At 38.9% G+C, this 26,804-nt stretch overlaps 1 protein-coding gene across 1 annotated transcript in view; it reads right to left on the reverse strand.

Annotated features, from left to right (window-relative positions):
* neto1l (neuropilin (NRP) and tolloid (TLL)-like 1, like) overlaps window positions 1–21,804 on the reverse strand; it is a 153,353-nt gene extending 131,549 nt beyond the window's left edge. The window contains exons 1-4 of the mRNA XM_052023084.1: window positions 21,495–21,804; window positions 20,648–20,701; window positions 19,320–19,448; window positions 15,154–15,402 (exon numbers count right to left, since the gene is read on the reverse strand). Of these exons, the coding sequence (XP_051879044.1) occupies window positions 15,154–15,402; window positions 19,320–19,448; window positions 20,648–20,701; window positions 21,495–21,528 (466 nt within the window). The 5' untranslated portion in view covers window positions 21,529–21,804. The remainder of the gene's footprint in view (window positions 1–15,153; window positions 15,403–19,319; window positions 19,449–20,647; window positions 20,702–21,494) is intronic.
* Between the last annotated feature and the right edge of the window lie 5,000 nt (window positions 21,805–26,804).

The raw sequence follows: 26,804 nt of genomic DNA on the forward strand, positions 1-26,804 counted from the left end.
AAATTGGAACCATTGCAAAGCCACGTTGGTGTACAGAGCAGTGCAGTGGTGCAACTTGTAGACCTACTGCCTCACGGAGAACGGTTTCAATCCTGACCTTGGGTGCTGTCTGTGTGGAATTTGGACATTCTCTCTGTGACCACATGTGTTTCTTTTGGGTATTCAGGTTTCCCCTCACATCCCAAAGATGGATGGGTTGGTAGGTTAATTGGCCACTGTAAATTATCCCTGTTGTGTAGGTGAGTGGTAGAATCTGGGGGGAGCTGATGAGAATGTGGGGAGAATAAAAAATGGCATCAACATAAGATTAGGGTGGTTGATGATCAGTGCGAACCTGGTGGGCTCAAGGGCCTGTTTCCATGCTGTATCTTTCTATGGTTCTGTGACTTTTGCCACATGTTGATCTCTGGCAGGAGAAAATGCAATGTGGTTAGTTCTCTTCGAGTATCAGTGATATGCCTAATGCAGCAAAGAATGATAAACTGCAAAATGCTGTTAATATTTTCCAAGCTTGGAAAAAACCAGCAGAATAAAAATATATTGTCATAATCACCTCAATAAACAAAGGTAAAGTGTTCCTCACTCAGCATAGAGGTTGTAATTGTGGAAGGTCTCAATGAATAAAGCAAATATTGTTTCTTACTGATGTTTAGGTAGAATTAGAAGATGCAGCCTCCTTGTTGGAACCATTCTTTTCCTCTCTTCCTATTCTATCTTCTAATAGCTTCTCTTGCTCTGTGTGCCCTCTGCTCATTCTTCCAATCATACTCTACAAGAAAGTAATGCCTGTCAACCCACTCATGTCTGGCAGTAACTACCCTTTATAAATCCTTAACTCAGCAAAAGTTTCAAATATAGTACCGAACACTCATAGGGTTATAGAGGCACCCAGAAGAAATCTACCAGGAGATAAAGTATAACTAGTTGGTGACCACTTTTAATGGTACCGGTGAGGTGTCCCTCATGCTAAAAGAACAGTCAGTTCTGTGTGTTTAAAGGATGGCTCTAAAATGGCAGAGCTGGAGTCAAATCAGCATTGCACTAAGGGATCCTGATTGGCCGGATCTGCATAAGTTCAGTGCACACACACTTACACCCCTATCATTATGTCATCCAGCCCAACCTGGGCCAAAAATATACACAGATACTCCAAACACAATTTTAGACCCCAAAAGTCTTTCATACTTATTAAAAAATAGCTACCTCTGAGACCATTGCTATTTCTGAGATGTCCTTGACTTTCCAGTAATAGATATTAATCACTTAAAAAAAAATTAGAAGTGTTGGGAATAGGGCAAGCCAACCTCCACGAGAGCACTCTCCCTAAATTTACACTCCAGAATTTACTTCAGGAATGATGTACGTGCTCTTTTTTTCACTTATGAACACAAATTGAGGAACAATTATTTTCTGAAGATAATGAAAGCACAATAGAGATGAGAATGATTGTAGACATTGTTGTATTAGGATATAGTAACAGTACTAAAGAAATACACCAGAGGATGGAGATTCAATCATTGATCACATGGAAATTAGTAGTAATAATAATGGTTCACATGATACTCTGAAGTCAATTTTTCTTCTGAGATCTCCTTGACATGCAAACCTAAGTGAAGCCCAGCGATATCGGAAAATCATCCAAATTCAAGATTCTGTATCAAAACAGTCTGACAATCATTTCTTTATTGCCTATTCTAATTACTACCGTGCCCTTCCAGGATAAGACTTCCTCCTTATTTCAAAATAATGGGAAAAGATTAATTTTCCCACCATATTTATCAACCAGCCAACTAAATGACAGGAAAATGGGGCATGAATCCAGCATTATAGGCATCTTTCTGTAACTGAAATCACTTGATTTTCAGCTCCATGGAAATTAAATTTGAATGGTTTCTATATCAAGTGGTCAATTTACAACACCAATCTATGCCAGGTGATAAATTGAAAGCCAAGACCATTCTTTGAAGTATGTGCAGAGAATGTGATCAGATTGGCAAAACTGAAAAGTAGCTGCAGATCATATTGCATCTGCAATAATATCACTTTAATGTTTCCTGCAACTGACATGCTATATAATGGTCTAACATTTTACAAATCTAATGCTACCATGCAAAATAATTGTGGATAGTAACTAATAAAGCAAACCATGCCCTTTACAGTGACATAATACCTTTTCTGCGTGTATGCAGAGGAGAATTGCACCCAAAGAGAGCAACAAATGGCAGTTTATCAGTAAAACAAAATGAAAGGGCTGTTAACTTGAAGAAGGGAGCATTCAATAAACACTATATGGCAGTGTGGAAGATATATTCAAACATACAGGAGTATTAACAAAAATGAAGAGGCAAATAGCAGGGCTTTGCAATTACATGATAGATGTCATTATGCAAAAAAAGAAATAGACAACAAGAAGGATTTTTCAGGGATCTAATCATTCTATTCAAATATTCTTTTCTATTTAAAAGCAAAAGTTATACATTGGTACAGTACAGGATCAGTTCTAAAAGTGAAGGATCATAATGTAGGAAACAAGGCACCACAGACCAACAAAAATTAGTGTAGAAGGAATTAGATCTCAGAAGGCTGAAGGACTATTGAGAACAATTAATACACAATTATCTAATAATTGTACTTCAGTCACTCTTGGTGTGCTGAATTGGTGTGTGTATAACACAAAAGCAAAAACCAAAGTGAAAAAAACACAACAACATTGAGACTTCCTCGCTTTAAGAAATCATGGTTGGCTCCCCTTGAAGAACATTAAAACCTGATCTGCACATTTCACACATGCTGCAGTTTTCCAGGATGATGCGACCTCATTTGCATGTGAACCCACAGGATCAAGCCCCCACAATCAGCAGCAGCATCTGGTCATAGTTCGAGGGTTTGTGAGCTGCAGTTACCAGTTCACTGACACCTCGGTCTTTAAAGAGGCTTGTAAGTACCAGAGTTTTGTAGTCAAAATTGGAAATGATGTTTTTTTTATACAAATACCAATGATTTCCAGGGGGAAGTCCTACATGTGTAATATACTCCTCATTACATTGGAGTTATGTATGAAGGTCATAAGTCATGATTTTTGATCCAATTTCTGTCATTAACTATCTAAAATAAGACACGCGCATTGATGACATCATCAGATGCACAAAGCACAACAGGGAAATAAAACCTGTGTGGTGATGAATTGCGACAGAAATGCTCAGTCCAATTTCTAGATGGGCAGGACTTCAGCAGGAATTGAGCATAAAAACTTTAAAGCAGAGAGAAATTTTGATTTATGCATTTTAAGTAAAGGAGCCAGTGGGCCAGTTTTCCAGGTAACTAAATTAATCTTACATTGTATGATCTGCACAAAATGATAGGTGAACATGTTCATACACATTGATTATGCACCACATCCAACAGTGCCAGTGACAGTAATGTTTGCCCAAATGGATGTGTACTTTTGTGTATCACATGCTATCTTCACAGTGCAAAGAAACCCAGTAGTCAATCTGATGAAGAATATCATTCATCTGAAGCACCAACACTTAACACCCACTATTTAAATGTACTACCACAATGAATAAGACCTTAAAGTTTGAGAATAACATTGAAGTTGGGTGAACAGCCACCAATTAGAAAAGGGAGTAGCAGTGATGAGGTAGAATAACTGAAATGCATAGTGGTGCAGATTTTAGTGGGTCTTTTGGAAGACAGTGAGAACAGACAATACACATTGAAGTTAATTCATATGTGTGGATTTGAATAAGGTTGCTTCCATTTTGTCTGCCATTAAGTACATGCCAATATAAGCAATATTCGCATTAGAAACTTCTTCGGTGGATTATACGCATGTCACTTACCAATATTCTTTCAACTGCAGTAGAAGTTCCAAAAGGTTATCACAGCCAGCTTGCATAGTGAATGATTATCAGAAAACATGAAGGGACCTTACAGATTCCTAACATTATACCTTCATAAAGGGTAGTGGGCATTCTTAGCATGACCTTCAGCACTGATGCAAGATTAACTAGTTGGCACCCTTTTCAGCAGGATCAGTTCCATACTATTAGGTTGCCCTACACAAGTAAAAGTACTGCTTCTGAAAACAATGAATACAAAGCACTGACGTTATCCATTATTACTAATCACAGAGACAGTAACAAATTTTACATAACCCAGTGACCATATAGAACAGCTTCAGTCCTGCTGTAGAGGAGAGCCACAGGGAACACAGAAAATGGCACACAAGTAAAAACTTGGTGACAATACATACTAAACAATTTGCAAAAGGGATGCATTCCTGAGAAACGTTTCATAAAATCATTGAATAATAGCAATGCATGGCACAGAAATGGGCTGTTACAGCCCAGTACTTTCATGCCTACCATGATGTCTATCTATGCTAATCCCACTGGCTGCATTAGACTTGTATCCTTCTACTCCCTTCCTATCCAAGTACCTGTCCAAATGCCTTTTAAATGTTGTAACAGTATCTGCCTCCACTACCTCCTCCGACAGCTCACTCCAACATGCATTGTAAATCAAATGCTGGTAAATCAAGCAATTAGTGTACTCAGAATGTGATTAAGGTACAAATGATCCCAAAATCAGCTGTAATTAAGTTATAAGGCCAGTAGAAAATTTGGTTCTAAATCATCCCTACCTTGAGCAATGAGTGTTACTTTGATTTCAAGATGGAAACAGCTATGCAGAACATGTTTGTAGGATTGGTGAACATTATGTTAGAGAAGTGCTATCTTGCATACTGTCTGCCATGTTTTCAGACTAAGTAGACTGTGACATAAGTTAACTCGTTATCTAACATTCCCTCTTAACATCACAGATTTGAAGATGCATTCAACAGCAGATAGAAGCCCTATCATTGCTATTTTAAGGGGTAATCCACAATTTGCATGCTAGTCACTGATTGATTTCTACAGACTGCTTCTATAATAGTACAAGGATTCAGTACTTCAGAAAGATACTAAAGTTAGCAAAGAGTGATGGAACAGATGCTGAAGGAAATTGAGACCTCTGCAAAACCCAGTTCCTTCCTGTCCGGGTGTCTGTGAACAACTTACCTATCGGAGATACCAATTCACTAGCCACCAACGCTACCCTACTTCAGTTTAAATCAATTCCTGACAATTGCAGTTTTTGCTTGGCCATGATGCAAAAATTCAAGCCAACACAAAATAAGCATTTCAAATCAAATTTATGAATCCAAGGAAGTCAAACCTCACAAAAACAATCCTCATAAGTTCCTTTGGTGCTTGTCCTCTTTTTGCTTTTTCCTGCCTTAGTGTCCCTAAGTGGTACTACCCCAGTAGCTGCCTCATGGAAGAGTGATGACTTTCAGTGAGGACGACCGTGATGACCTTCAAAGGTGGCCTGGAGCAGCTCTGTGGCTAGAAGACTTGGCTTCAGACTGCAGCATTGCTGTGTGGACAGCAGCAGTCAAGACTGGCTGGTTAACGTGAAATAGCAAGGGTAATGGTGGTTTGATGCTAGATGCCCACTTTATTGATCTGCTGAGATGTGTAAAGACATAACAATGTGGTTGGATCTTCCTTCATGTTGTAGTCTTTGTAATTAGTGGGCAGTGTGGAGTTAGACTGTTATCGGCCTTGGAAACAACCAGGATGGGTTAATGCTGCATTATAATCCTTGTTCCATTTTCAAGGGCTGCTGACTTGACTCTCCCACCACCCTGTGACTTCCATGATGCCCCTGGATCCTGCTGCACACTAAGACACCACTTTTCCTTTGTGGCAGAAGAAACCCCTTGATTTATTTTAATCTTCAATCACTATGTTGGCAATGATGTGAATTCTTAGCCATTATCAACTTCATTCATCCAAGATCTAACTTGGAGTTGAAGCCTCTCCTTTCAATTTTCTCTCAATTTTCATGTGCTTTATCTAAACAAAGCTTAGCAATCAAAATCTGCTTTATCTTTCACATTTTAATAATTTTCTGCAATCTATTTTTTAATGGAAGTAATATTTCAATGACAGAATGCAGCAAAGATATTTCTGGTGGAAGTTTACATCTGTCTACTTTTCAAAAGAATTATAATGCATGAATATGGATTACCCAAGATATACAAATGGTAAGAGGAAAATGTCTTGCTTATTAGATATCATGACTGACAAGGAGTCAGTCTTAATTCACTGCTAGCATTTTTGCCTCTGAATTGGAATGTTGTTGATTTTAGTCCCACTTCAGATGCATAGGAACAAAGATTCAGGTTTGGTCAACAGGCATATCTAATTGTGGTTCTGCCTTGCCCCCTGCTTCAAAAATTTGATTCCATTGAATTCAATGCAACCAAATTTTGGCAGTGAATCAAAACACACAACCTGCATATATTGCATGTTTCGCACTGGAAGAAGAAAAATTTCTAACCCACCACCCAAGTTGCCATTTCACTGCAGTATTGAATGAGTACAGCACTGTGCAAAATCCTATTTCCCAACTGGGAAATTAAACCAAGACCTCTCAGTTTGAAGTAAAAGATACCATGCTTTAACTTTGAACAAGAACACTGATGTTCTCTCCAGTGTCCTGAACAATAGCTATTTTTATATTAATGTCAATGGAATGTCAGATTTTCCCTCCATTTGTTTGTTGTTTGCGGAATATTGGCAACCACATTTCATACATAATAACAACAACAGCTATTTTCCCAAAAACATTTGGTGCAAAATGCTTTGGAACAAGCTGAAACATGAATAGTTCTTTTCAATGCAAAGCCATAATATATCTGTATATTATAAATATTAATACATTTATACACTTATGAACAATATTCCCTTAATATTTCACTACTCATCATTCTAGAACAGTATGTCCTGCTATGCCATCACAAATAACACCGGGCCATTCTAATCTCTTGAGTGGGGGATAGAAAAATCAGCACCAGATTTCCATTAATAAATCTGCCTGTGCTTGAAATATAACATTTCCCCTCTGTGCCAGAAATGAAAAATATAATTAAGTTAATGGCCATGAAAAAATTGTTCTGCACTACAAAAGTGGGAGTGTATTTTTCAGTTGCATGGAGGCAACGTTTGGGAATTGTGAGTTGTCATTTTGCCTTCACAACAAATGTACCATTTTAAAATAAAATAAACATTAAATGCTTGGCTGGAATTTTGTCCCACTGAGAACTGCTGAGTATTCCACAGAATGAGACAGCACAGACTGAAGCCATTCAGACCCTATGCTGGCACCATCTCTTTGAATGAACTATCCAATTAGTCCCATTTTTGCTCTTTTCCCAAAGCACTTTATATTTTTCTCCTTCGTGTATTTATCCAATTCACTTCTAACAGTGGCTAATGAATCTACACTGATCGCACATTTCCAACCGTAACAACTTGCCTATTTTCCTTCGGTCACATCTGGTTATTTTGCCAATTACTTTAAGTCTTTGTCCTTTGAAAATGATGAAGGTGTTGAGTCACATGGCCACATGTGCTTACCCCACTACTCAATAAGTTCACAGCTGAACTAATCTTTGGCCTAAACTCCTCATTCCCACCATCCTCCAAATCCCTTGATTAACCAAAAGGTGGGAAAGGTATATGTTAGGCTTGCTCACTGATCCTTCTGAAAATGGAAAGCAAAAAATTACAGATGCTGGAAGTCTGAAATAAAAAGATGTGTGAAAATACTCAGCAGATCAGGCAGCTTCTATGAAGAGAGATGTAGAGTTAACACTTCAGGTTGATGGTCTTTTATCTAGGTTTCTCTCTCCACAGATACTGCCAAGCTTGCTGAGTATACAGTATCTGGAATTTTGTTAGTCTATAACTGGAAATGTTTTCTCCTCATTTACTCTATTTAACTCTCATTATTTTGAACTCCTCTAAGCAAATCTTCCTTTAACCTCCTATGGTCATCGGAGAACAAATCAAACTTTGGGCTCTCTTCATATAACTGAAGTCCCACATTCCCAGAAACCTTTCTTTCCAATCTCATCCAAAGACTTTGGCATGTTTTCTACAATATGTTGTTCAGAATTAATTGCAACATTCCAGATGTAGCCCTGAAAAGTCTTTCACAAAAACTCAGGGACAGCTCTATCCTGCTGTTATAAGATGGACTTCGTTAAATGGACCTAAGACAAACTCCTGACCTCTTAATCTGCCTTGTCATGGCCCTTGCACTTTATGTGACTACACTTTTTCTATAACTGTAACACTATATTCTGCATTCTCTTATTGTTTTTCCTTTTGTACTATCTCAATGTACTATGTATGGAATGATCTGTCTGAATGGCATACAAATAAAGCTTTTCACTGTATCCCGGTACATGTGACAATAATAAGCCAATTACCAACTTCTGGTCTTCTATAGTCTATGCCTCAGTTTATAAAGTCCTTCTTGCCTTGTAGCTTGTCCTGCCACCTTCAAAGGTTTATGTGAAGGGAGAAGAGTAGCATAGTGACTAGAGCTACCGTCTCAGCTCCAGCGACGTGGGTTCAATCCTGACGTCTGGTGCTGTCTGTGTAAAGTTCACATGTTCTCCCTGTGAACACTGGGTGCTGCAGCTTCCTCTCACATCCCAAAGACATGCAGGTTAGTCGGTTAATAGGTCACTATTAAATGTCCCTTGTGCGTAGGTGAGCGGTAGAACCTGAGGGAAGTTGAAGGGCATGTGGGGAGAATGAAATGGTATTGGTATCAGATTAGTTTAAATGGGTGCTTGATGGTTGGTGCGGACTTTGTGGGTGGAAAGCATTTTTTGGGGGCTCCATGACTCCAATGCCCACTCTCTGCTCCTGCAACCTCTTTACTATCACATCATCTCGTTAATATTAACTTTAGCAAGTATTTTTTAGAATAATGCCCAACATTCTTGGAAAGTCAGGGAGGATGTGATTAAGTCCATGCGCAGCTAGAAAATTGCAGGTCCTGTTGAATTATAATTCTATTTTTTTCCCCTCCCAACAGCTGGGCAACTTGTGTAGTTGGCGAGTTACCTGATGATAATTCCAGCAGCAGGAGAATGCACATAGTTATCCTTCAAGATGGTTGCTGTAAATTTTAAATTAAAAGGCTGGTGAGGAACCCATGATCTTGTTGGTCAGGAATGGTGGTGGTGTGGGCAGTGTCATCAATCACAGCAGAGCCTCCACAGTTAGCAGAATGAAGAGCCATGTGAGATAAGAGCCGGTGGGGGTAGGGGGGGTAGGGTTTGAAGATTGTGAATTAAGGAGCTTTTTTAACAAAAGACTTTAATGGAGTTGACATGCAGTTTTCTATATTCATGTGAAGTATTCAAAAAGCTTCCAAAATCTAAAAGGTTACAAATCATGCTATTCAGCTACTTATTCTGTGCAATGTGCAAAATAGATGCCTTGTTTTTTTTCCAGTAATGGTGAAAGGAGAGAGGAAATAGGAAATGACATAAATGGATTTTCGTACCTTAAAGAGAAAATTGTTGTCCCTGTGATTAATGGTACAGCTTTTAAAATGCAAATTTTAAACATAAGCTGTGAGTCAGAGAGTTTCCAACTAAAACTGACAACCAACATAGTCTACTTTGTGACAACAATTGTGTTAAATATTAGAAGCACTGCACCAAAAATGTTTTTAAGGCATTCTCAAAGACAATTTATATCACAGCCCCACCGACAGTGGCACGGAATTCACTAATATTCCAAGCCATGGAAAGCTAAGACCAATGAGCTCATTTTAGATTTCTCACACAGTGAGTTGCTAATCTTATCCATGCAATGTTCCAAACAGAAATGAGGCAGAATAATGTAAAACCCTAGTCAATACTAATTGGTCCTGTGCCCTCTTACAGCTGGTTATAAAGCAACTTTGGTAAAAATATAAAAATGAGAAAATCAGGCTGTATGGATGAATTGAGAAAAGATGTTGATAGAGGGGGATATTTGGAACCTGAAGAATGCACAAGAGTAAATAATGATAGAATATTAAGAATAGAAAGAAATAAGTCAGGTTTTTCTTCATAGGAGTAGCATGTAAGTGCAAAATTAAGCATGTTGAACTTTCATTTTAGTTAACTGAAACATAAGAAGGTATTTCCCACCAGAATTCAAACCTAACAATTGAGTTTCTATTTAGTATATGGATTGTACTTATTGTAGAAAGCTTATAACAAGCAGCAAGTTTTCCAAAGCAAGTATTAAATTTGCATTTGCCACTTTACATATAACCTTTACTCTGTCCCACAGTCAAAATCAATCCCAAGTAGTATGGAATGAGAAGGTAATACCGCTGTTGAAGCACAGAGCATTGTCAAATGAATGTATTACGTTTTTTGCATTCTGTCAGTGCAAACATAACTTCCAGGCTTTAATGTAACATTATGTAAATTCAGCACTGGCTAAATGCTTATGCTATATCCACAGAAGCACACACAGGATTAAATACAGTCTTATTCCAATGCACTTTTCAATTTATCCATAAGTTTGCATCATAAATGTTTTGGAAATTGAAAATCACTGTGTCTGCAGCATTAAAATCTTGCATAGAGCAAAAACTTCCTCTCGACATATCTCACTTCCTGTCCACAATTTTAGGTCACATTTTGTATCAACATTTGACATTGTAAATTACAATATCAATATTTCCCCTTCAAATCTGCAGTGTCAACTGTGACAATGTAGATTCAGGCTCAGACGATAACATTGTCATTCTGAAACCTCTCTCTTAACTTATTTTGAAACTGGAAAGGTGGTGAGAAAAACTGTATAATGCGTTCACAAGGAAGGACTGTGACAATCAAAATTACTGAAGCACATCATCTGATCTTCTTCCTGTCTCATTTTATCTTTCTTTAGCAATTTTAATGAAATTTGTTTTTAAATTGCATCCAGATCAAACATCAATCATAAAAATTGTCAATAATTAAATACAAAATTGTGGAAATACACAGCAAGTCAGGCAGTATTTGTGAAAAAGAAACATTTAACATTTCAGGTAGACAATTTACATCTAGGAAAAGTTAGAAATCAAACTTGTTTCAGGTTGCAGAGAAGGGAGCAAGTCAGAAGAGCAAAGGGAAATGTACATGATAGGGTGGAGGACAAGAGCAAGAATACCACAACTCATGTTATTCCGTCTTTCTTAGTCTCCACCCTATCACAGACAGTCCCTTGATTCTCTTCACCTTGCCCCTTCTCTGCAATATAAAAGATATTTATTTCTAACCTTTCCTAATTCTGATGAAAGGCTATCAACCTGAAACGTTAATTCAGTTTGTCTCTCCACAGATGTTGCATGACCTACAATGTAGTTTTAGAGTATTGTTTACTTAGAGGATTGTGTTCAGTTTTGGTCACCCTGGTACAGAAGGATGTGAGTAAGCTGCAAAGAGTGCAAAATAAGATTTATAAGAATGTTGCCAGGACTCAAGGCACTGAGTTATAGGGAGAGGTTAGGCAGGGTGTGCCTTTACTCCTTGGATCGTAGGAGACTGAGGGGTGATCTCACAGAGGTGTCTAAAATCATGAGGGACATAAATAGGGTGAGTTGTCTTTTTTCCAGGGTTGGGGTATTGAAAACCAGAAGACAGATTTTTAAGGTTAGAGGTGGAAGGTTTAATAAGAACCTGAGGGGCAACTTTTTTACACCGGGTGGTAGATACATGGAACCAGTTGCCAGAGGAAGTGGTTGAGGCAGGTACATTAGGTACATTTAAGAAGTATGTGGATAGGTATATGGATGACAAAAGTTTAGAGGGATGGACCAATGCTGGGAAATGGGATTAGCTTGAATATACATCTTGGTCGGCATGGACACGTATGGGCTGAAGGGCCTTTTTCCATGCTGTACAACTCTCTGACTCTGTGACTCTAGTCCCAACATCTACCGTTTTTCATTCAGATTTCCAGTATCTGCAGCTTTGTTTTGTATTACAAGAACTGTCTGATTTCCTTATTTTCTCTTATACCATCTCTATAAACAAATAAAACACAATCGACAACCACAAAGTGGGATTCAATGCCATCATCAACTATTTACGGTTAGTTACAGCTTGAGTTTGTTGAATGTTGGTTCAATTGTTGCTTTCTGTAATGATTTCACGTTGTAAAAATCTTCAAGGAGTGGAATGGCAGGTGGTGAAGGACATTTTACTTAGTTAATAACTTTTATGCAAACAGAGATGGGTGCTCACTGAATAGGAGCTCAGGCTTCTTCACGCTTCAAAATGCCATTAACCATATGCACACTGCTTTGTGGGTACCTTGGGAATCCTGAAAGGGATTCCTCTCCCACAATGCCCAGCTACTGTGTAATCATAGGCAGTGAATCATGCAGATCAATACCTGGTGTCCTAGCAACAGTCATGATGCCTTCATTCTGTGTATGTCCGCAGTGCCAGCTGCATTGAGTCACCAAGGCAAACCAGAGGGTGGCTAATGGGTGATAAAGGCTTTCTGGTGATGGCATTCTTGAGAACGAGAGTGCACAACTGACATACGCATTAGTATCAGGTATACAATGAAAGCCATAGTGCCTCTGGAAAGATGATAGATTTGACCATTAGTGTGCAAAAAAAAATGTTTTCTTCTGCCTGGACTGCTCTAGAGATGTCCTGCACTATATGGCAATTCCAATGTTAAGAAGCATGGTGGTCTAACAACTGTTGCACCATCTCACTATTTTGAGAAGTCTACACTTGCCTCTTGTTATATAGTGAGCAGCTAAGGAGCATGAAGAAAAGGAGGAAGAGGAAGTGGGCGGTAGCCAGGACAATCTTTTCCCATCCAATTACCCCTTCAACAACTGTCATTCACCATTACCGGTCCCTGTTACTGACCATCACAGATTCTACATGGACACAACTTTGAAAGCCACACAAAATAAACATTGCAAACCAAATTTAACATTGAATTGTTGCCATATTATGCAGAATTGTGTACTTGTTTAGCTCTCCTGCTTCTTGTGTGCCTTCGCCTGTACTGATCTCCCTGCGTAGTGCTTCAGCAGTAGCCCTAGTCTGGTTGGTGGAAGGCTGCTGATTGTCAGGTAGGGGACTGCAGATAGTTTTGAAGGAATATTTCTATCTACTCTATGCCTGGAAGGTCTGGATACAGACTGCATATTCTCAGTGCAGTAGCAACAAACTGACAGGAAACAGAAAACACCCTAGTTAGGTGAAAGGATGAATCATTTCTTTTTGAGACAGGACAGCACATTGTTGCTTGAGGAGAAATATTGTGTTGACTGTTAGAGTGGGATGTGAAGATAAAATCAGAATGTGATGATACCAGCATTTTCAATAAACTCAAGCCAACAGCCAGTCACGGGCTCAACAACAATTCCTCCATGGGGAAAGTGTCTTGCAGACTCATCTGCTCTCTCCAGTTAGCGCCTGCTGTGCCCAGCTGCACACCACTGTGTCATGCACTCCTTGGAACTGTGCCTAGTGAGTGCCATGCATACTTGTTGAATGATGTGGCTTTCATGACTGAGTAGCACACAGTGTGTGCAAGCTATAAGACTTGAGTGTGAGGTTTACAGCAGTGGGGATGTAGTGAAGCATATGAATGTTAAGTGAGAGTCTTGATTGATATTGAGTGTTGTCATGTGTGATGGTGATGAATAGGGCAGTGAGTCTAGTTGGGCAGATGGTAAGTCAGAGCATATGTGAATGCTTTCACCAAAGATGACAACTCATGTAGTGGAATGTTTCATCATACCTGTGTTTTTCATTTATAATTTTTCATTGTACCTGAACCTCACTGTACTTGTGCAGATGACAATAAACTCAACTTGACTTGAAACCTATTGCACTGCATATACATACTTGAGATAAGACTATTGGCATTCACTTCTAGGGATATCTGATCCCACGACTTTAGGAGGGTGTATCTGGAATGCCGCCTGTCTCCCTCCACATTCAGGGTATCTCTCGTATTCTGCACATTGTCCACCAAATCCTACAGTGCAACTTCAGAACACGTTGCTGTATTTACTCTTCCATGTGCCATTCTTCACTGTATCCCAGGTTACATTTACTTGCACAATGCCTGACAGCACCTGCTCCAATCAGAATCTGCCTGCCCTCTAAGAGGTATGGAACAGCTTCCACCAACTCAAGATACCTTTAAGTGGAGTCATCCGTGCAAAATATTTACCCCTGTTAATGATTTCAGCCTTTCTGTAGCATAGTCAGCACTGTCTGGACAATGAAATCCGTGGAATGAATAGGCAGCTTGAAGTTGGAATGTTGCCTGTATTGCAATCAATAGGAGTGGTTTAAATATACACCATGATCCTTGTGCCCATTTTGAGGGCCATTAAATTAAACCTTTGATATCCTTAATGTCTGGATGGAACTTATTTATAAAATAAATACCCTCTTAGTGTGTGGTACTAAATAAATCATATTTAAATTGACAGTCAATAATATAGTTTTTAAAAAAAATAAACAGTACTTAGCATCTGTTAACAATTATCTTGTTAATGCCTCATCTCAATATAACTTGATACCTAGCCATTCACTTTGAAGCAACAGTGTATGGGTGAAACTTCCTCCTCCTTGTATGAAGCTATTGTGTGTTTCTGTGTAAACAGACTGATCTGGGAAACATTGATTTTAACCTACATTGATATGCCAATGACAAAAGAAACAAAAGAATTACTGCCAACTAATACGGTTTATACTATTATTATACTTTTTCTCAAAACCAACACTTAATTTTAAAGTAGAAGCACATATTAAACACTAAGATGTTCACTAAGTTCCAATGCTTTCTCACAAATATCCAGAAAGAAATAAAAAATGAGGGAATCCCCCATCCTATTAATCTTCTTGTATCCTCATCCAAAGCTTTTTTTTCTGTCTGCAATTATTTAAGTGTACCCTAATCAGATGCTGATACAATTCTTTTTATCATTTCCTACCCAACACACTATGCCAACATTAATACCATATCTCTATATTATATCAGCAAAGCATAAAACATAATTTTTCAATTAGGAAAAGAAAAGGATGCCATTTTGTTAGTAACATTTACTTATAAATGGTGTTTTCTCAATTCTCTTTAATACTATAAAAATCTATGCTATGTGCCAAATGTTATTTGCATGTACATTATGTTAGTGATAAATCCAAAGGCAGTAATATTTATTTAGCTCTAGTTTCCATTATTCTGATGAGAAAAAAATCCTAATTACCTGGTATAAAGTTGTATCTTGCCAGGAATCCAATAGATTCAAGCTCACCATCAGCAACAAATTTAATCCATAAAAATCTGCCCGATGATGTTATAAAAGGTGGAATATTTTGACCACAATAACGTCCAATTTCAGTAGAAAATGGAAAAGGTCCATCCCGCACCTCAATGTGGTCAAATTTGCATTCCCAAGAAGGTTCAATGGAGTATTTTTCATCAAAGTAAAGTTCAATACTTTGCCTTGGAGCAGCTGAACAGAAATATCAAACAATTAACTCTAGGTAGTAAAAATATTAATAGTTGACATAATAACTTAAGAGTATATAACATTCTGAAGTAGAAAGTGGACTTGGAAGATACAAGTTGACATGGAACAGAGCTCAGGGCATATAATAGCAACTGTGCCTTAAAAAAATGTAAACTTATGCTGCAAATTATAAGCAATGCATTTATTTTATAATATGCATCAATATATCACAACTCAATGTATCAAAAACATAATAAATTACTATTTGTTGTTTTTATTTGTTCAGAATAGTTTTAGATGCATATTGCATCTTATATCAAAATGATCTACAGTCATTAATAAATCCACAATATGGTTGAAATACAGAAGGCTCTTAGTACTAAATTACGTAGCTTAAGAAATTATTTTTCAATGTAGGCCAAATTATTTTTCAGTTCTAAAATAACCTTGCTAAAAAGAGCTGTCTGCAATTAATTTCTGAAAATTTAGTAAAAGACTGAAAAACATAAAAGGACACATTTTAAAAGCTAATAGGATGTGTGTTCTGTACTTTAAAAATATAGTACTCGGTATTCACAAATGACCAATTAATAACATGGAAATAATGTAAAACAAATTGCTGGTTATATTTCTGAAAATCTCATCAATTTAATAGTTAAACTTTGTCAACTTCCCTTCCTGAGTCCTGTGTTAACTGATCTTGTTAGAAGTTGCCTCTTCTAAAATATTGTCTCCTTTCCTTCAATACTGAACATAGAACATAGAACTGTACAGCACAGGAGCAGGCCTTTCAGCCCACAATGTCTGTTCCGAACATAATGCCAATTTAAGCTAATCCCATCTGCCTGCATGTGGTCTATATCCCTCCATTCCCTGCCTGTTTATGAGCCTGTCTAGATGCCTCTAAAACATTGCTGTCATAGCTACTTGGAACACCTCCCCTGGCAGTGTGTTCCAGGCACTTACCATACTCTGTACAAAAAAAAATGCCTTGTAAATCTTCTTTAAACATTCCACCTCTCACCATAAAGCTATGCACCTCTAGTATTTGACATTTCTATCCTGGGCAAAAGACTTTGACTGTCTACCCTGTCTATGCCGCACATATTTTTATATACTTCTATCACATCACCACTCAGCTTCTGAAGCTCCAGAGAAAATAGTCCAAGTTTGTCCAACATCTCCTTATAGCTAATTATGTCTCATCTGGGCAACATCCTGGTGAATATCTTCTGAACCCTCTCCAAAGCCTCCATATCCTTCTTGTACTGGAGTGAACAGAAGTCCATGCAATACTTCAAATGTGGCCAAACCAAAGTTTTATACAGCTGCAACATGATTTCCCAACTTTTAGACTCAGTGCCTCAACCGATGAAGGTAAGTATGCCATACACCTTCTTTGCCACCCTGTCCACTTATGTTGCCATTTCAGGGAGCTAGGGACATGCACCCCAAGATCCCTCTGGATATCAATGTTCCTAAGGGTTCTGCCATTTACTGTATACTTTCCTTTTAAATTTAACCTCCCAAAACGCAACACCTCACATTTGCCTGGATTAAGCTACTATTTTTCTGCCCATACTGATCTATATCCTGCTGCTTCCTTAGACAACCTTCCTCACTGTCCACAAATCCACCAATTTTTGTTTCAGCTGCAAACTTCCTAATATTCCTAATCAGCCCACCTACACCAACGCTGATCCCTGCAAAACACCACTGGTTACAGATCACCAGTCAGAATAACACCCCTCCATGCCTACCCTCTCTTTTCTATGGCCAAGCCAATTTTTTAATCCAGTTGATCAAGTCACTGTGGAGACCATGTGCATTTATCTTTAGGATCAGCCCACCATGAGAGAGCTAGTTGAATGCTTTCCTAAAGTCCATGTATACAACATCCATTGCCCTATCCTCATCTGTCATCTTTGTCACCTCCTCAAAAAACTCAATCAAGTTTGTAAGATATGACTTCCCCTACATAAAGCCACGATGCCAATCCCTAATAAGTCCATGCTTTTCCAAATGTGAGAAGATCCTATTCCTAAGAAACTTCCCTACCCCTGATGTAAGGTTTACGTCACCAGCATATAATTTGCTGCATTTTTTGTATTGCCCTTCTTAAAGAAAGGAACAGCATTAGTTATTCTCCATCCTCTGGGACCTCCCCTGTGGCTAAAGAGGATACAAAGATCTCTATCAAGGCCCCAGTCATCCCTCTTTTGTCTCTCTCAATGATCCGAGATAGATCCATCAGGCCCTGGGGATTTATCCATCTTAATGTTCTTCAAGAGATCCAGCACCTTCTCCAGCTTGATATCAACATGCTCTAGAGTATCAACATACTCCTCCCTGATTTCACTCTTCTCCATATCCTTCCTCTTGATGAATACTGATGTAAGGTACTCATTTAGGACCTTGTCCACTTCCTCTAGTTCCAGGCATAAATCGTCTGCTTTGTCCCTAAGTGATCCTACTCTCTCTCTCTCTTGTTATCCCCTTGTGTACAGCTTTCATCGCCATGCTTTGCAAAAGATAATCTTGATTCCAGCTCCCCACTCACCTTGCTAAGTCTTTTCCTAAGTCTGTGCTTTCTTTCCCAGAAATCATTGTTTGATTTTTTTTCTGCCTCAGTAGAGAAATGGGTCTGATCAAAGTCACAAATGACATTCCATATAGCGGTACAAACGCTATCATCCTCATCTTTCTCCTTGACCTATCTCCATCTTTCTACATGGTTGACCACACTATTCCCCACTGTCTCTCCACCTTTGTCCAACTGGGTGGGACTGCCTACTGCTGTTGTTAGCCCTCCTGTTATAGGCAGAGAATCACCTGCCATGCCTTCTCTTCCCATTCCCACGGTATTACCTCTAATATCCCCCTCCACATTTTCCCCATGGACATCTTGACACTCAATAATGTAATCTGATAACTTAATGCCCACTTATATACACTGACACTGTCTAAATCAACCTCACGACTATGTCTCAACCACTCTAGATCTAAATGTTCAGATTGCTTGTCTGAGATGCAGTACACGATGAGCATAAAGCTCCTCCATCTACACACTGAGAAGACTAAAGCCACGGTCACTTGTCCCCAATAATATTAACATTTCTTAGCCACTGATTTCATTCCTCCATCTCGCAACTATCTGAAACTGAATTCAACTGTTCACAAAACAGTGTCATATTTGACCCTGAAGCCTGAAACCATTGTTCCTGCCTTAACTCATCTGTTGTTGAAAACTTCACCCATGACTTTGTTAACTTTAGGCTTGTCTATTCCATTGCTGTTCTGCCATGCCATACCTTATCCAAAGTTGCCAATATCCTCTGTTGCAATAGTTCTTTTCACTCATCACCCATACGTTCACTAACCTACAGTGGTTCCCTCGGTTATAATATTCTCATGAGCTTCTCATCCTTCACCTCTGTCTATCTCTTTATTTCTCCCAGTCCTGCAACCCTCTGAAATATCTGCACTTCTCCAATTCTGGCTTTCAAACATCACTAATTTTAATCACCTTGCTATAAACTGCCATGTCTTCAACTGGCAAGGTTCTAAGTTCTAAATAAACTTCTCCACTTTTCTGCCTTTCAAGACTCAGCTTAAAACCTACCACTTTGATCAAGTTGTTGGCCACCTGCCCGAATATCTCCCTTTCTGTCTCCTTGCCAAATTTTGATTGATATTGCTCGTGTGAAGCACCTTGGGAGGTTTAAATAAGGTAAAGTTGCTATAGAAGTAAAAGCTGCTGTTGTCTTATTGTGGAACTATTTGGGCTTATTTAATATAGAAAGTGAATTGCTGCACGTTTGTTGGTTTTAAAGTTCTTGCGAGAAATTTTAGATAACAATTTAAACATTCCATTGCTTTTACTACAGCATATTGTGTTTGCCAATTTCCCTTGACCATACCTTCAATAATGTATGTGCACTCTCTGTCAGGAGGGTACTTGTTTGGATAATTGGGAGATGTGAAGAAACCACCGTCCGGATTCTTGATCCAGGAGCCACATTGCACTGACTCTGAAGAAGTTGATTTGTCTGGAAAAAGATCAGATTCAGCCTCAAGCTCTTACTCATTGAAGCTTACTTCATTAAAAGCATGCTTGGGTCTCCCATATTTTGATCTTTAGTTGTAAGGCAGTATGGGAAAAGTCTAACATGGAGGCTCATTGTAAGGGTGAGTTCTGTGTTGAGATTTGAACTGTGAGGCAACAGAACAGTTGTTTTATAAAAGAAAGAAAGCTAAATTTTTCATGGAAGTTTTCATCAGGAACTGAGTGCAGCTAAGTCTTTGTGGGAGGAGAGTACAGGTGGGACTGAAAAAATGTATTTGTTGAAGCAAACATGAAACATGGAAAGAATAAATGTTGTGCATATATAATAGTTTATTTTATCCTATGAAATTCCCAAGGTATGATACAATGACTTAATTCATCTTTTGAAGGTCAGTTACTTGCTGAATAAAGCAGCAATATTTTTTTCCATACAGCTTGGTCAAATAAGCAGGAAATGAGCGGAAGGTCAGACAGTCTAATTTTGGTTGTATTAATTAAGGACACAATATGGTCAGGATGCTGGAAAACTTTGGCAGAGCTGGGAGGCTGCTTCCATGAAGTCTAAGACCCTCAGAGGTCTCCTGGTCTCTGCATCAATGAAATGGAAGTGTTATTTTATTTACAGAGGCATGACAAGCAACTCACCACAAAATTGATATAAATAAATATACCATTTCTACCAAGAGGTTTCTTTTTGGTCCATATACAGAAGTGTAACAATATATCAGAGATATTTATTCTGTGATTAAATTAAGCAGATTTTTTTTTCTGCAAATGAGAGATTGTTAAAATTGGTGACAGTATTGTGGACACCAATGCAAGAGAGGCTTAACTGGTTAGGAGGTAGAAAATTAAGATTCAGCCTGTGTTCTACAGATATGATAGATCTTAATATAAAGCAAAACCTATAACTCTCATTTCCTTCCCCTACTTTGAATAATATCCATGCCTATTCTGGCAAACAGTAAACTGTAATGCTCATTCTAATGCAGTCTTATGTTGGGCAAAGCAGAGCAGAAATGTTTCAGCCATTTCAAACTATGATTCACTTTAATGTTCGACAGATCACTGCAGTAAACTGAAAAAAGTGACATTATCTGCCGCCAGTGATTACAATCAGATAATTAAAATTGCAGGAACAAAACATAATTATGAAAGAAAGGGCACTTTGGAAAATATTACCTGATGTCTTTTTTGTTGATACAAACAGTCCTAAGAGGATGAGACTTGATACAACTGCAAGAAGCGAGAAAAAAACAATCACCGGAATTTTGTTCGATGTGGAATGGTTAAACAATGACAGTCGACTACTAACTGGAAGTAATGCTCCAGAACATTGTTCAATACAACTCGCGGAAGTTCATGCACATTTCTACCGCCATTTCAAATGATGTTTATGTCAATTTTAATATATTGATTACATCCATTATCCTTGTACATAAGAGCTTGGGCATTTCTACCCGTCCACTCAGAAACGTATCCAGCCTACAAATAAATGAATGCACACTTTTGTTTGCCGGAGTCTACATGCATAGGCTACCATGTAGCCCGCAACTAATAATAATGCATTGAAGTTCTAATTCAGTTTCCTTGGGAGTTCTCAACACATCATTCAATGCTGAGAGTTTTGAAACAAATGGAATTAAGGAACTTAAGCTTGAGTAGTTACATTTGGCAAGGGGAAATATACGTAGAAGTAAATAGATATCCAAGTATCTGGGAAGTAAAACCGTCTGTACAAGTAAAGACTCTTGTTGCAGACAGTTGGTTATTATCTTAGTGTCAACAGATAAATCAACGACTACCCAAGTAAGCGTCAGTTGTCTCTCCCTCTTTCCTCTCGACCCCGCCCCCACCCCCCTTTCTTTCCCGACGTTACCTCCATCTGATCTATATTATCGAATACCCAGCTGCGTTTGTACCTCGCCTGTGGGTTCCTCAGTGCTCCATATGGATCACCATAGACCCACAACCATCCAATTCATGCCAACTAACGCCATATCACTGAAATCGTATAGACAGAACTTACCGTGAAGCAATCTGAGCCGATGCCCATGTACCATGTCTGATTCTTATGCAAGGGGCTCCAATCCAAACTAATTCCATTTAAGCAATGCGTGGCTGACAGGGTGACGAAAGACAGATGGATGGATGGATTCAGGAGCAAAGCTGGTAGCACAGGATCATCCACATCCCAACTCCGTTCAGAACACTATATATGTATATGCGCATTTATGCATATGTGTTTGTATATTTGTGTGTGTGTGTGTGTGTGTTCAAAACTCAGCCAAAACTAATCACCAGCAGTTTCGCACAGAACCCCTAGCCGATCAGAATATCCCCATGATTTCCACATAAACGTTGCCACGAACCCGTGCTTCTTTTGATGCATTAAAGGGATTAATGGGTCCGTCATCAGCCCTCTGATCGCTCCACCTTTGCAATCTTCCGAGAGAATCCGTACAGAAGGAGAATTACTTCTCTCTCAAGCTGTATTTAGCAAAAATCCATAAAAACCGGACTCATCCATTTAAACATCACGAATAATCGGGCATTAAAGGATTTTGCTTCAACTTGGATGATTTTTCCCGCTTGACAGCGTTCCAGCTCGTGCACGAATCGCTCTTTCCCCCTTTTCCTCTTGTGGGACGTGTTTTGCATTAGACTTCGACTTCTGGCTCTCTCCCCGGCCTACGACCATCCATCTGAACCGCGATCGCTCCTACCGCCATCCGCGTTGCGGTTGCAAAAATAATAAAACTAAAGTTCATCGCTTTAATCCAGTGGCAACGGGGGAAAGGAGAAGAAAAAGTGACTCGGTCACATGACAGTGAATTCAATTTTAAATACAAGTATTTGATATAAATCTGACAACATCAATAACAACAACAAAAGCAAAACAAGGCGCTAAACATCACCCAGCTGTAAAACCCTGGGGGAGAGAGAGGCACCGAATCACAGCACAGCCTCGTCCAGAGGCACAGGTAGGATTTCAGTACAGATGAAGGAGCAAATGACAAACGCCCGGCACCAGGAACTTGCTGCAGTCAAAATACTGTGCATCTGCACCCAGCGAACATGGCGCGATGCTCGCCAACTGCAAATGATATTTTTTTTAATTTATGATTCAGACGCGCAGTATTCACGCCGAGCTCCCTCTCTCTAGACGGTGGAAGGTTGGGCAATGTCTCGCCCGAGACATCGGGGCTTTCCTTATCATATAAACAGAGCCCGCAAGTTGCAAGTAGGCAATGCCATCAGTGAATCACACTGAGTGACTCCCGAGCCCGCGGACTCTTATCCAACTCCCCCACTCAATGTATTAAATATTCAGCGATTTGTGCAAAAGGAATGTTCCTGTCCAGCGAAGACCCATATCATTGCTCAATCACACCAGCCGTGGTGCCCATTCCCTACATCGCCGAGTGGACTGCAGCTATTGCAAATAAGAATAAACTTCTTGGTTTGATATATTCACATTTACTCTCTGGACGCTTTTTTTTCCTCTGAGGGATATAGTTAAGGGGTGAAATTCAACGTGCATCTGCCCGATCTCTGCCCGATTAAACTGGATTGTGCAAACGTAAAGTGAGATACTCGTTTTATAAATGGTTTGAACTGAAATGCCCCATTCCTTCGGATTGATTTGCCGACTTGTGTGGGGTTTGTATCGAGAGGGAGAGAGAGCCATACATAAGCTGCAAACACATATTGCCTATATAAAATGGCAAAATAAATATAAATGTCTCTGTGCGTGTGTTGTGGTGCAGAATTAGAGGAGCCCTGTTCGTACTGTCTGGTCTCTAACTGTTCTTTTTTTTCTGAAGCTAACCATGTCCATTTTTCTCTCCTCTGGCCGTCAGTGTTCAACCATCTCACTGCGGTGAAAGCAACTCCATCATCCTGTGAAAACATATAACTGATGGTGCGGTGGGTGAAGGAAGTGCCGATGAGATTATCTATGCTGGTGTATTAAATTAATAGGAAACTCCTCGCTCGCAACCGAGGCACGGGCGCTCTGCAGAAAATAGACTTGGAACTTCTCGCTATCCTCTAATCGATCCCCAGTACAATGAGCGAAGCAATCTTCCTCAAGCTTCAATGTTCCACGGTTGCTTTAAAAAAGGCGCCCAATATTCCCCTGCAATTCCCCAAATGTGATATCATTTTTAATGCAGTGTGCACATGGAAATAGAGGTGAAACCTTTCATTCAACCAAAAGCAATTGGTTTCGGTGGAATTACTCTCTGTGTAATTCTGCTAAAGTACAACCAAAGCACAATCACTGAACAAGGTTGGAGCATTAGGTCTGGGGCGTTATTCTGGAGACCGAGCGTCTAAATAACCTCACCCTTTCTTCACTAATTGATGCCTTTGTGTTTGTGTATTATTCTCGTTATGCTGGCCTGAGACTTTAGTGTTCGGAGTTACCTGAGAAAAAAAGGACAAAGATGTTTGAGGAAGATCAACACTACCTGATAATTATGAACAGTCTCTTCCTTGTTTACAGGTAATTGGCAAGTCTCAGTCATTAGCTACTGAGGTTCATCAATGCCTTGATAGAGTTTTTTTCTTTCCCATTTCATTGAAAAACTGGATGCATTTCAGAGCGTTTCATTATTGTTCACATCCTGCAATCACTCTTACCACTTTATCAATAAACTATCAGTGGAAGCAATAACGTGAAGCAACATATTCCTGTGATCAGGAATGAAAGCAATTCATCAAAATCATACACCTTACTGTGCAGAATTAGCAGCCATAAGGCTGCAAGATCAAATCCCATAATCACAGAGGTCCCCTGTGCTACTGGACAGCATCGGGAAACTGACCATGAAAATTGCTAGATTTTAGTGTAAAATTTTCTGCTTCATTCACATATAACTGCCCTGTTTCCTTCCTTAGTAGTTGACCAACATTTCTTCAGTGCACAACTGTAAGCAAAGGAATGGATGTTTGTACAGACCATGATTCTCTCCACCATCAGAAATTCAGGACTATGATGGACTACATAGCACCTGCTTGGATAGGCAAATCTGCAACAGCATTGAAGAATTTTGACTGGATCAAGGACACCGGATCAACCAAGCTTAATATACACCTTGTTCACTTTAGCTGCAATGCATGCAATCCACAGAGTACATTACAGCAACTCACCAAGCTTACCCTGTACTAGTACCACTGAACAAAAGGACTAAAACAGTATTGTCATTGGAATGCAGTCACTTGTAAGTTCCCTTTCCAACCACACATCATTATAATATCCATGTGCTGACATTGGATTAAAAATCCTGGAATTTGGGTGCTCAGCTCCACAATAGTTGCAACAGCATCACAACAGCACAAATAACTTACAACCATCTGTTTTTGACAACAGGAATGGACACTTTCAGCATCCAGAGTGCCACTTAAAATAGCTGCAGGAATGCAAACAGTGGTGTTGGCATACCCTATAAGTATAAAATATACTCCATTTTCTATCTGGTATTACTTTGATATATGTCAAAATGCAATGCTTAAAGTAGATGAAGCAGAAAAAAGCTTGCAATTATATAGTACTTTTCATTTCCTCAGGATATCAATTTTTTTGAAGTATATTTCTTCTGTAAGGTAGGAAATGCAGCCATCCATTTTGCAAACAGCTGGGCAATATACTGGGGAAAGTACTAGACGAGATCAGTACATTTTCTTTGAATAGTGCCATGAGATCCTTTGCATTCTTTTGAGAGGTCATTTGGACACTTTCTAATTGTCCAAAGTTGATGATGGGTTGGAAGTGATGGTGATCTCTTTGATATAAGATTTAACATGCTACAAAATAAGTGATTGAGAAGCAGTTACTACATGTAGCTGAAAATTATATTGCACCAATGTTCAGTAGGTAGAAGTAGTGACACATGTTCGATGTTCTCTTTACACTTCAAACCAACTTGACATTCAGGTGCTCAGTTTCAGTTTTCTGTGCTATAAGTGGTCGCGAGGCTCCTGGCTACTTCCTATAACAGGAAATTGTAGCTGAATCTTCCCAGCCTGGCTTCTATGAGTGCTCCTAGCAACCTATACAATCAAATTAATAATACGTGCATGGTCAGCCACAGATACCGTACAGTTCCATCAATTCTTAATGACCCATCCTACAAACCCTAAAATTGACTACAGTATTGTTTGCAATTAAATCTCAAAACATTTTCCTTTTATCGATTTAATCGCAGGGATGAATGAAACCTGTAAAAGCTAAGAAATTAAATGCATGTAAACAAGTTCCACAACTAATCAAGGAGGGTGTAGATTGTATAAAGGAGTAAACAGAAGACTCATTAAACTGAAATAAACTTATGGCAACTTTTGAAGTTTAACATATAATAAACATTTCAGGCAAGGTTGCAATTTTTACTTCTTTCAGACTAATTTAACAAATAGTCTAAAAACCTACATTGCCAGGCTTGAGAAGGAAGATCCATCTTCAACCCTTCCTCTCAGTCTTTTGTCTCACCTCCTTGCAAAAGACCTGGTGCTAATTTTGGGCTTTCAGTGCACCAGTCAAGAACATGGTTTTCTAGAAACACATTTTGATTCATAGATTCATAGATTCATAGAGATTCATAGAGTTATACATCACGGAAACAGGCCCATCGGCCCCACTCATCCACACCGACCAAAATGCATATCTACGCTAATCCCTTTTGAGCAAGGAAATTTATAATATGTAGAAACCTACACTGTAACACATCACCAGAAAACTATAGGCTTCAGAGTTTGTCCAGTTATCCCTTTAAGGATAATCTTCACTAGATACAGTCCTTCTCCGACCCTCATATTCTATGTCTCTTTTTTAATGTGAATCTACACTACAGTTTATCAGCGTGTTTAACTCTATGTAATTGCATTAAAAAATGAAACACAACATTGCCTTGATTAAACTTTTCCACATTCGCCTGAATAACGTTAACCATATTAAGCTGTGCTACCTTCACGTCTGAGATGTTTTATTAATTCATCTTTATCGTGAACTTACACAATCTAGATGTCTCACGCACTACATATCATATTTGCATATACTGGATCCCAAAATAACAGCACAATTAACATAAGATACAAGTTATTTCTGGGCACTTAAGTCATCATATCCCCAAATGTTTGGAGGTCTGTTTTCCATTTCCATTTGGATGATCTCAAATTTGGGTATATCATATATACTTATTTCTTTTGTTGTTCAGTGTAAATAAAGTAATGGATATCTACAAGAAAAACCTAACAGTACTCACCTCCATTTTACTTACTTTCAATAGAATGCAGATCAATAACAAATTGTCTAGATAGAGCTGGCAGTGTTGTTTCA

This window comes from Pristis pectinata, chromosome 9, assembly GCF_009764475.1.
Source record: "Pristis pectinata isolate sPriPec2 chromosome 9, sPriPec2.1.pri, whole genome shotgun sequence".
NCBI classification, from domain to species: domain Eukaryota; kingdom Metazoa; phylum Chordata; class Chondrichthyes; order Rhinopristiformes; family Pristidae; genus Pristis; species Pristis pectinata.